We start from the raw sequence: 12273 nt of genomic DNA on the forward strand, positions 1-12273 counted from the left end.
TAAGTTTCTGGCATCATCATCATCATGAGTACTTGCAAAACTTGAGTACTGAAAAGATTCAGTGTGGAGGAGTGGCCATGACCATACCGTATACAAATCTTCATGAAAACAAATACATCCCACAACACACACAACAGACATGCACACATCTGCTGCCAAGGTGCTAAGGCACATCTGGCTGGACTAGAAGTGGTAAGATGTCATCTATTTCATAGGAAATATCTAAGCCTATTAATGTCTATTTTTATTTAGCACTGTGCTTTATTCTGCTACTTTTTCCCTCACCCTTTTTAATAGACTTTTATGCTGGAATATGAAGCATCAAAATACTTCAACGATGAGGATTCCCCTGGAATAGAAAAGTTATTTTCTAAACTTTTTTTTTCTTTGGAACTCTATCTTACAAATCTTCTTGCACTGGAAACATAAAATACCAGAGACACTAGACATAAGCAATGCCATTTATTGAAGCTTGAAACAAATATGTCATCATAGTTTGCTTTTTAACCTTGAAATGTTAGAACAAGCAGTGAATGTGCCAAATACATGTTTTCCTGAGCAAACTCTTGAAGCTGATGTGTCTCAGGCTAATATGATAATGTAAAGATATTATGCCTCTGCACTTAATCCTCTATTCAGTTTTCAGAATAGTGACCATCTGGGTTAGGATCATAAATCCACCTTACTTAGTTATGTCATAAGAAAGGAATCTTGCTAAATGGATGGGAGAGACGACCGCACATATTATTAGCATAGAGGAGAAAACTAGGCTGATGAGTATGTGTAAGAACCTATGTAAAACACAGCAGTGGCACTGCTCTATTAAAACAGTTCATGTTGTTGTCACAGTCTTTTCCTAAATTTTTAAAATGAGCAACAGTGATGACTGTGCTTCCCTGGGTAGAAAGATTATTTTGATTAATGTCTGTAACATAATTTATTCACTTTTATCCATTTCAAATAAGATTACAGCTCCCTGAAGAAAATAATGAAGTCAGAAATAGTTTTACTCTACACTAGCCATAATGAGCACTGGAAGGGACAACCCTCCCAGGCACTCTTCCTCCCACCTGCACTATACCCGCTCTGTCAGCTCCTTTCTCATTAGCCCACATATGTGATGACCCACCTCTGCTGACCTCTGTGGATAAAATGTTGCAGGTACCTCTGAGCACAGAAGAGTGTGACTCTGAAGTGAACCTAACTTTGTGCTGCCCAAATCTGAGAGGATGCTTCTGGGAACATCAGAAGCATCTGCACCATCTGCCAGTCTAGGTTGCCTGGCCATCAAAGAACTGCCTCAGATGTCGCAGCACAGGTTATGCTCTACACAACGCAGACTGAGGACAAGCCAAGCAGACAGGACACCTCCACTTCTTCACACAATTCAGTATTTCTGTGTCCAGTGAAATAAGAACTGCCCAGATTTCTATTGCTCAAAGGGTCAGTAGCCATTCAGGGCCTCAGAAGGCCCATAAGCACACTGTGAAATTTAGAAAGCATTATGTATGGTATTGGCCAGCAACACCATAGATGTGTATTATTTTAAGAGTAGGTGCATGCGTGCTATGTACACACATGCACATGCACCACTCTAAGTGATCCCCCACATCTGTTATATAGCACCATATTTTTAACAGTGGATTTTAAGTTTCATCAGCACCTATAACTGGGGTTACACTGCCATCACAGAGGTTAATAAATCTAACCTTACCATGTTGCATATCCCGAACTCCCAGAGACTTCAAGTGAAGAAGTGAGCCCTTAGCCAAAGGTCACCAACCTATGAAGAAGTACAATTAGACCTGTGGCCACCATTAGGTTAACACATTACAGCCAGGCCCAAATATTTCTATTAACTTTCATAAAGGTCTGTCTAGAAATAGGGCTATTGCTAGTCATAGCTCTGTAACCATAGCGACACTTGGACGCATGGCTATGCGTCTCACTCTACACTGCATAAAATGTAACATTTCCCTGTATTACAGTCTCAAATTGTCAGGTAGCTAGAGAGTAAATCCGAGATTTTCAAAAGAGCATGAGGAACTGGGGTGTCCAAATCCTACTGAATTTCAAAGGAATCTAAATGTCGGACTCCGTCCAGCTCTTTTGAAAATGCCCAGCTTTGCTTAAAGGGTCCAGTCTGGTCTCCCTAAAGTTCGTTCTGCCATTTTCTTCAGTAGAAAAACAGAAGTGCACTAGGCTAGTGCTCTCCTAATGCCTGTGGCCCAGAGCTACACAGATACCGTGGGTCACAGGCTCCTGTCCCAGGTGACCTTACTCTGACTATAAGCAAGGATTTGCACTGGGAGAAAAGTTTGCTGTGAGTGAGGTGATAGAACACTCTTGAGGATGTGGGCTTACACTCTACTAGGAGATACTGGTATCTCTATCACTGAATATTGCTGTGAATTATAATCTCTCTATTAAGGTGGTAGATGCAAACAGTTTGCTTTCATGGTACCATGAAATGTTCCTTAAAATGTATTTGGGAACTTAACATCCTCCTGTATTTGGTGTGATTTTCAGGTTACAGGAAGACACTTGTAGCAGAAGAAAACTGGCCAGGACAGGCTATTGCTGAGGTATCCTTTAGAGGTTTAGTCAAGGACTAAATTAACTTTTTTTTTTTTTTTAAAAAAACCCCAATGTTTCAATTCGGCCTGCATATCATAATCAGTCATTATAAAACTCTGCTTTTAAGTTTATGAAGTGAGCAAACAATTTAGAGAAACACTGCCACTTCACTTGGATTCCTAAAACCAGAAAAATGAGTGAGCATAGTGGGATGTGGCTCACAGCGCAGGTCTGTGTCTGCTGTCCCGTTGGCCACCTTCACTCAGCACTCTTGAGTAAGCGGTGCTGCTGTTTCAAGTCAGTTTTGGAGAAGAGATGGAAGAAAGAACAAGTAAAACATTTTTAAAAAATCAAAAAATTATTGCAAGCTCGTTTCTAGCCTCTATGCATGCCTAAGAAGAACTAGCTGCTGGTACACTGCAAATTATGTTACAAATTTTGGACTATTACATAGAATAACGTGAAGGAGTAAGTTAGGACTGATAACCCTAAAGGATGTGTTTTCCCAATTTTGTTCACAGATTTCCATTTATGTTGGATGATTCAGAGAAAAAAAGGAGGAATGTGAAACCTGTAAACAGCTCTACAAAAAGCAACTATATAAAAAACAGCTACTGCCAAGCAGCTTGGTTGTTGTTTCCTTGGTTTTGAGGTGATTTTCTTCTAGATTTAGTGTAGTTTTGTTGTTTGAGGCCTCGCTGATCCAAGTATCTTGCTTTGTTACGAATTCGGGGCTGACTACACGTGAAGCAGCACTGAGTCTGTATTGACGGCAGCAAGCACTTGCCAATGCCTTTCAGCCTCCGGCAGAAGTGAACTGATAGTTGGTCTTTGCTGCAGGGTAGTCCTATGGTGGAGAAGATGAGAAGAATTAGCTATATTTTGCTGACATATTATCTGTATTTCTAGAATTTTAAACTGCTTTATGCCAGACAGTCATGCTTGTTAAGGCTATTATCTATGATGGTTTTCTCTTCCTTTGTATTAGGGGTCAGCTTGATCCTCTGAAATTTTAGGACATTTAAGTGAACAGGTCCTATTAAACTTCACATGACTTTGTGTGGGAAAATACAGCACTTTTTTATTACTGTTCAGTGAGGCTTTACTTTTGCAGCAGACATAGCTGATCTGTGTTTTTCACTTTAATGTTTCTGCTTTTAAGAACTGCCAGAGAAAGTCTAGCAACAATGATTTGTGAGTCTGGTACTTTCACATTCTTGTAATAGTGCATGTAAGACAAGCACAATGGGCTGGCAGTGCGCTGCAGAGCCATGCAGGGCAGGCAGAAGAGCATAGACAAAGCATGTTTAACTAACTACATGTTCAGCTTGACTACACTTCAATTTCTGCATCAGAATAAGCCAGGGACTGGTACTGTATGTATTTTGGTCCTGACAGGTCTGTGGCAGGTTTAATAAACTGAGATGTGTCAGATTTAGTTAGATATTACAAAACAGGGGCCCTCAGCTGCAAGAAGAGATGGCTAGGGGGAAAGTCAAGGTTTGCAGAAACAGGAAGGTGGTGGATTAGCCAAGTACAAGGCTGTTGTTTAGCAAATCCCTCAACACCAGAATTAGGGAAACTCAATTAGACTAGTATAAAGGCAGTTTAAAACAGATAAAAGTACTTCTTTTCACAGCAGGCTGTGAACCTCTGGAACTTGCTGCCACAGGAGAGCGTGGAAACAGACGGCATCACAGGGTCAAAAAGGGATGCAATGTATTCATGGTAAAAGTTCCATAAATTTAAACTAAAAGGCACTAAAAGGGGTGCCTTTAACAGTTCTAATATGTCAGTTGGGAATGCTGGAGGAATACCATGGAAATGAATCATAGGAAAGGACTAAACTCCTATATTCTCCCTAAGTATCATCTTCTAGTGCCATTGCTGGAGACACAATACTGGGCTGCATGGACCACTGGTCTACCCAGTAGGGCATTTCTTATGTTTTACTGGCTTCTTGAGCTTTTATTCACAGAAATAATTTTTATTAATATTACTAACCTGTGTAGGTAGTATTTATCTGAGTCTATCTTTCTGAACATGAGAGGGGACAGGAGATAAGAAGACTGATTCAACCCTTAGGCAAAACATGTGCTAAAGATCTTTGAACAGCAGGAGTTAAACTCTCAAACTGTATGCCAGATCTGCACTGCCCTCAGGAGACAACCTCTTGTCTCACTGCCAGATTGGACCCTTACTGCTGACTTGCTAAGAGGGAAGAATCCTCCTCCGAAAGGCCTCTGAAGACTCTTCCAGGACTGTGAGCTGTTGCTGTTCTTACCTGAGGGTATCTGCTGGATACTGCAGTACACAGACTACAAATAAAAGATACTCTTCTGTAAGCTTCCTCTCCTGACACTTATTTTCTGGACTATTAACCATCTAAACAACTGGGATCCTGAGCCCTTGAAGGAGAGAGGTACACAGGACACCCTGAGTCACAAGAGGACTTTTCTCCACCTCTTCATTTTGGGGACTCTCACCCTCTGGGACACTGAATTCATGTTAAGACTGTATCTGGGTTCACTGCCAGTCCGATTTTTCTTACAGTGTCTGTCTCACTTTCTTTGTACTCTCAGCCCAGAATGTACAGTTCCTATACGGCCTTAAGAAACAGCATCTGTTTGGACTCACAGCATGTCCTTCCACAGCCCTCAAAACAGAGTGTGAGTTACCTAAAACAGGTCAGGACAACCAGACCTATTCATTTAGTTGTGCCATCACAGATTAGGGATGCATGCTTAGAGCACTGCATTCCCCATCATGGCAACACAAGGACAGTAGGGCTGGAGAACATGACAACAGGATTCTGCCAATAATCCAGCTGAGCAGCCGCAGGTTAGGCTGACCTATAATTATTGAGCTTGTAGTACTCACAACAAACTAAACTGAGTCAGCTCCCAGTTTTTGCAGAATCTCAGCACAAATGCAGAGCTTTTTGGACACTGTCTGATGCAGTTGTACTACCATACCTGTACTTTTCCTGCACTCTTGCAGATTGCATTTCTGATACTCTGTTGGCTTGGGTTTATCCACACACATACTGTCATCTTCAGTTTCATTAGTTTCTATATTTGTGCACTTCACAGGTCTTTGCTGAATGCCTACTCCACAAGAAACACTGCACTGAAAGAGAGTAATTTTAACACATATAAAAGTTTTTTACATTGTGTAATATGCCAATATTTGAGCTGTACTGTGACAGGAAGCTAAAAATGCCTTATGATCCAGAACCAATGACACTAAAGTACTTTCTGTACTGTATTCTCCATCCAGACACCTCCATGGTGCATTATGGTCAGATTTGGCAGGATACAGTGGAGGGGTAAATAGTATAAATACAGTATCTTGCAATGTGTAACCAGAGCGAGAGGACTGTTTTCTACAGAGAAGGATGAGTATGATCTGAAATGACAGTTCTACAAAGTAAGAGAGTAATAATCTAAATTAGTATTACACACTGACATTTTTTGTTTCCTTTGTTTTCTTACCATCTAAATTAAACATGAATAATCAATTGCAATGTTAGGTCTAGAAATGACCGAGATGAAGATTTTAAAAAAGCTTAGTGAGATGTTTTCAGTCTGGTGACATTTACTGTGGTTATCCTTTCTTTATGACCACAAAACAACTGCTAGCTTCTTGTTCTGGCTGCACACAGATGGCTATAAAAAAAGAGAACATTTTCAAAATACGCTCCTGTAATGATCTGTAAATGTACTTAATTCTTCTGACATCCCAGAGCATCTGAGAATTCCAGTTAATTCTAAATTACTTTTGTCTTCAGATACATAGTGGCCAGCAAGATACTCCAACAGATAGAGAATGCCAGCTAATGAAGCACAAGAGATGAAGACAGGACTGGTACCTCTTTAATTTTTCTGCAAATTATCCTGTCTATAATTTATATCTCTGTGCATAAGACTCAATATTTACTGGTGTGAAGTACATGAAAAGATCTTAGGTATTCTTGCGGCAACTGTAGATAAATGTTTAATATTTTTTTTTTTATAAAGTAAAATAAATGAGATTAATAAATCAGTAAACAATTGCTATACACGTTGGTATTCAGTTGCTTATTTTATGCATGTCCCAACATTTACACTTCCATATTTAAGTGTCAGAGTTACACTAACTCTATGTTGCATTATACTCATCCCATCTAATGGCTTTGTGTCAAAAGCAGCTCATTAAATTTTCAGTGTTAAATGACTCTCCATTGTTTCCTTATTTGTGGTTCCTGGCTTTTGGTGTTCTTTCAATGTTCTCCACTGCTGTAAGGAGTATATGTAATGTATGAGTAGGTTTATTAAGGAAACTGGATGGAAAGGTTTATTAGATATACCAGTTTCTTTATAACTAAACATGCACTGCAGATACTGGAAGGTTCCCCAAATACACACCTTGTATTTTAAAATTAGAATTCCAGATGCCAAAGTAGAAGGCTATGGGTCAAAATTCAGCATTTCTGTTTGTGTGAGCAAGTCCAATACTCCACAAAGTTGCCTTATTGGTCACCCAACCCCCCTCAACAGTCTCAAATGGTGGAAAATTTCAAATGAGTAATGGAAAAATGTCAATGGTATCTCGTTTTTGATTAGAAAGGGAAAAAAAAAACCCAACAATGCTCTCCAACAACATCTAATGCAGTAACAAAAAATAAAAGGTACAATATCTGTCACCCCAAGGAATTGAGATGGACTGACTCTGAAATGTTTAGTAGTAGTAGATCCAAAAAGATCTCCCATTGTAGCTCCAGCTGTGCATAGGAAACTCTATTTGCCATAGCACAGAGCTTCACAGACAAGTGAATAATATGACCAGTTATGGTCAACTGATGACAACAAATAAACCAAAAAAGAACTGAATCCTACCGGGCCCCATGCCTGGTTAATCCACTGCGTACAAGGTTGCCTGTTACATGATGCAATGGCATTTGGTCTTTTTGTCCAGTCACAGTAGCCTTCTTTTGGGCAGTAGATATGTCGCTTTTGCTGGCCACCACCACATGTTCTCGAACACTAACAAAAGAGGTGCACAAACCCATGAGGAGAGAGGTGGGAATGGATGAGAACCCAAAATCAGACCATAAAGACAGCAGGAAATGTTCTTTGTTTAGAAATGTGGAGCCACAGGTAACAAGAAGCATGTCACTGGCCCATGTAATTTAGAAAGACATACAGGCTAGCTTGCCTATCAAGTCTTACAGTCCAGACATGAAGAAAAGCTCTGCACCGAGACATTTATTTCATTACATGCTCGGAAAGAGACAGGGAACAAGCCATTACTCATCCAAAATACTTGGGGGAAAGCTGTTCCTGGCATATATTAATGCAAGGAATATAGGACAGCATGGAAGTGGAAAAACAGAGCAGGCGAAACAGAACTGTTCATGTAGCACCACTGGCAACAGTAACTTCTCTGACAAGAATGAGATTGGAAGTCACATGTCCTCAGGATTAATCTGTAATATTTACTGAAGACAGTAAAAGTTCATGAGATGCAACATCTCATTTTTATGAGGCAGTTGGGGACATTAAAGTTTACCCAGTCCATACAATAAATTAACTATCTGGCAATGAAAGCATCATACAAAGACAGTGACCCAGTTTATTTTTTAAACATTCTTTTGTCCACATTCTATTATTACTTACCAACTGATTTTTTACTATTATTCACTAGGCCCGCAGTACAGCCTGCTTGAAATACACAAAAGACTTCATACTCTGATGTGAAATAAGGTGCCAGATAAACCTCGAATTGTTCCTGTCCTACAAGGAACTGCATCCCTAATGGACAGAGGACCAGAGCTGACATATGATAAATGAACCTCTTCAATCCAACTCTATCCACTATCTTTAGCATAAGGACAACTGCCAGGGTTGGACAAGTGTTTTTATAAAATATTTTAAGTGGCAAATGGGTGCAATCATTTGGCTACTCTTATCCTTGAAGTCCAAAATCATCAGGTCCACAATGCCACCAACATTGTGGCACTTTCTCCAAAGCTGCTTTTAGTGGGAGTAAACGCTAAAATGTAATCAGACCATGTGCTTTAGCTGGCATAAATATAAGCCTGGCTGCCCATGAGTTTGTTGGCACAGATTTATATTACAGACTGACCCAAAAATCAGATTTATCTTATGTCTGACTTCAGTCTCCGGCCCCATAAAATTCCAGTCCAAAAGCGTAAAGGAAAATTCCAAATTAATCATAATAAGAAAGCAACATTAAAATGGCAGCAAAAGGGATTGGTCTAAATGAATCACATTTACTGATCCACTAGGATAGCTAAAACAAATCTTCTTCCAGGCCATCTGCTTCTCTCTTTCAGGGTATGGTAATTTACAGCTCTAGCTGCATATCACATGCAATCCCAAGAATGATTCTGGGAAGTCTTAACATTTATGATAGTTTTTGCAGTAACCATACACAAGGACTGCAGAGCCTCTGAGTAGTACTAGCTGTGTGTCTTCCTTTGAGAGCGTTTACCTAACAGGTGGGATTTAACAGTCACTGTTAACTGACAGTTAATTGTTTGTTCCCAAAGCTTCTTTTAAAGAACATTACCTCATTCCAAGGCTCCACACGCCACTGCAAGCAAGGTTCCATGTTACAACTAGTGTTGAGTTGTGGTTTATATCCGAGTAATTGGCAATGAAAAGGCCTGAGAAGTCGCTTTTCACGAACATCAATGCAGTGAACATCTCGGGTCTTGAAACCACCATTGCAGTTAGTAGAACACTGTACACAAAACAGAAAGAGGCACATCTCCAAATGATGCTCCTCTGAGGGGCTGTCCCTTCCTCAGTCACAGAGGAGAAGGACAGCCTGAGCATCCTGACTCACAGAAGGAATTTTCAGTCTACCACAACAATCTGTTGCTAGGCTTAAACACTGTGGTGTTCATTATAGCAAATCAGAACACACCATATCAATACTTCCCTTTTTTCACTGGAATATCCGTTAATAACACAGATGCATATTTAATTAGGAAATCTTGTCAGCTATTTCCAAAGATGTCATAGTGAAAGAGTCACAATGCAATAAATACAAAAAATGAATCCTGTACACAGGGCAATTGCCAGTTGTTTAGTTTTCTGAGGGAGGGAAGATGCAGGCACAGTTGCCTAAGTTGATTTCTCATTCAGCCATGGAAGAGGTAAGTGTCCATGGTAGCAGAATGCTCAGGCTGGCAAAAAACTGCTCCTCATTTTAGCCCACAGACTTGAGTCACTGCTGTTACCACTTGGAGATAGTAGACTCATCCACAGCAGCAGTTCCCACACTCACCTTCCTTGCTCTTCCATGGCACCAGGAGGATCCACACCCCAAAAGCAGTGTGGGTGTGAGAAATGGGAGAGGAGAGAGAGACACCCTGAGCCTCACTCACAGCCTGTGAAATCGTTTCCCAGCTTGGAGCACTACTGGCAAGCCCTTCCTGTCTCCTATTTCCCCCCAGAGCTTGCTCCAAGGCCTCATGCAGCAGCCAGACATTGTGTCCCCACCTACCAAGCCCAGGACCTCTCCTGCTGCTGACTAAGAACTGAATTTGCTACCTACCCTGAGGGTAAGGACAAATACACACTTAATGTCTTCACCCAGAATTAAAGTCAATTCTACCAGTACCACTAAATAACCTCAGATCAGCTTTCATCTTTACCACCATGATGCAATGTAACAACTGATGTTGTTATCCTTTCATAAATAAGCATTCTTCAGTTGAACAAGGAAACTGAATATAATACTTCCCCAGGAAGCTGAAGGATGGGTGGAAGGGGAGTCCATGCTCTTGTTCACAGAAGCTTCTGTCCCTCTGAATAGAAACAATGGACAGAAGTGACTGTGAAAGAAACTAAGCACACACGACCCCAAAATATGTGCAAATTATATTTGGTATTAAACTTAGACTGCAAGATCTAGTCTGAAGCACCTCCCTTTTTGGGGAGGTGAACAATTAGGTAAGAGAACAGGAACAGAGAAAGCTTTACTACACTAGCAGGGAAATATAGCCATCTTCCTGTTATAGGTGACATAAAAATGTTTGAAACAAGTAATGAAAAAAACAATTGCCACTTACAAAAGCAAACCAAAAATAGCCATTTTTATATATGAAATTGTTGTTAGGCTTTTATAGTTCAATTGCTGGAAAATAAGGCTGGGTAACAAAACAGGAATCTGCTAGGAAAAGCCTTTTGTCTCAAATTGGTCTCACAATTGGACTGACACTTTAAAACATTTATTTCTCATAATACTTTATCATTAAACTGGAATTCTAGCTACTTTCTGTGACATAACTATTGTCCACTTGTTGCAAGAGCAGTAACATTTATGATGAAAAAGTGAAGATGAAATACGCCCTCTGCAACTGGGACTGCAAAATGTCTATGTATCATTTAAAATTAATTTAGAAGGCTTAATGTAGTTATGTAATACCTTGGCCTTTCCTGGGCTGTCTAAACAGGCATGTATTTCATGTACAAATCAATTCTATGTCAAAAAGCTCAATAATATAACAGGTTTTGTAACTATAACCTTTTCTATCTGCCCTCTAGTCCCATGGCAACAACATTGTCCACAAAAATGATATGTATTGAGAAAGTTTGAGAGATCTATCTTGTTCTTTATTAAATCAACATTATCTCAAATAGCTTTTTGTAGGTTTTGAGTCTTGAAAAACAGCCCACTGTTTGAAGCCCCTGTTTTGGACAGTGTGAGGACAAAATGTAACAAGCTTCAATAAGTCACTGAAGCCCTTCCAGGTGTCCATCACATACCAAAAAAAAAAACCTCAAACACAATTCCTTGGGTTCCACTTATCCCTTTGGACACTATTCTGACTCTTGACCAGGCCTGTGTACATAACTAGGACACAGTAAGACCCTAGCAATAGGAGGCATGCTCCCCAGAACATTTTTCTTTAGTTTTTGTAATGTAAAACTCAGAGTTACATGAATGGGGAACAGACCATGTCACATAAGAGATAACACACAGTGGCAAGGGTGAACAGGAACATGACCACTCCCTCTCCCAAATTCCCACTTGCTTCTTAAAATTAGGATATGCCCCTGAAGGCAAACATCAAAAAGATGACACATGCAAACATGTACAGCTTTGCCCTAGGATCTTGACAGATCACGGACACTGAGCACTGCTTTAGCTCTAGATATAAGAGTAAATGAGCACAACCCCAGGAAGAACAGAATTCACAGCAGATGCGTTTCCATAAATAACTTAGTCAGGAAATTAGTAAATTAGCGCTGAATGGTCAACTGGGAATCATGTATGCATTCACTGAGTAAATAATACTTTTAAAAATGAAGTATTTAGAACTCCCTACTCTTTGAAGTTAGCAAGCTTACTGTTCACACACAGCTCTGAATGAAGTTACCTTGCTCCAGTTTCCTGTTTTCCAGCTAGCACATGGACGAAGATAACATTTTCTTGCAGGATCAGGCTTTTTTGTGTGCTGACAGTGAGATGTGTTCTTGCTGCTGCACTCCACGTGTCTCCAGAAAGCCCCCATTCCACAGGTGGTAGAGCACTGAATGAGGGTGAGAGGAAAGCCCAGGGGCAAACTCGTTAGTTTCTGGAAAAAAATCCAGGAACTTAATATAAATATTTAGGGTCATTTTAGATGACCTAGGTTATCCAAGATACTCAAAAGAAGATTTCAAATTCACCTAAGGCTTA

At 40.1% G+C, this 12273-nt stretch overlaps 1 protein-coding gene across 1 annotated transcript in view; it reads right to left on the reverse strand.

Annotated features, from left to right (window-relative positions):
* Nucleotides 1-476: 476 nt before the first annotated feature.
* The window catches only part of ADAMTS12 (ADAM metallopeptidase with thrombospondin type 1 motif 12), a 171182-nt gene continuing 159385 nt past the window's right edge, over nucleotides 477-12273 (reverse strand). Inside the window, exons 20-23 of the mRNA XM_074932675.1 lie at nucleotides 11972-12124; nucleotides 9151-9324; nucleotides 5553-5706; nucleotides 477-3424 (exon numbers count right to left, since the gene is read on the reverse strand). Of these exons, the coding sequence (XP_074788776.1) occupies nucleotides 3189-3424; nucleotides 5553-5706; nucleotides 9151-9324; nucleotides 11972-12124 (717 nt within the window). The 3' untranslated portion in view covers nucleotides 477-3188. The remainder of the gene's footprint in view (nucleotides 3425-5552; nucleotides 5707-9150; nucleotides 9325-11971; nucleotides 12125-12273) is intronic.

The sequence above is a fragment of the Athene noctua genome, chromosome Z (genome assembly GCF_965140245.1).
Source record: "Athene noctua chromosome Z, bAthNoc1.hap1.1, whole genome shotgun sequence".
Taxonomy (NCBI): domain Eukaryota; kingdom Metazoa; phylum Chordata; class Aves; order Strigiformes; family Strigidae; genus Athene; species Athene noctua.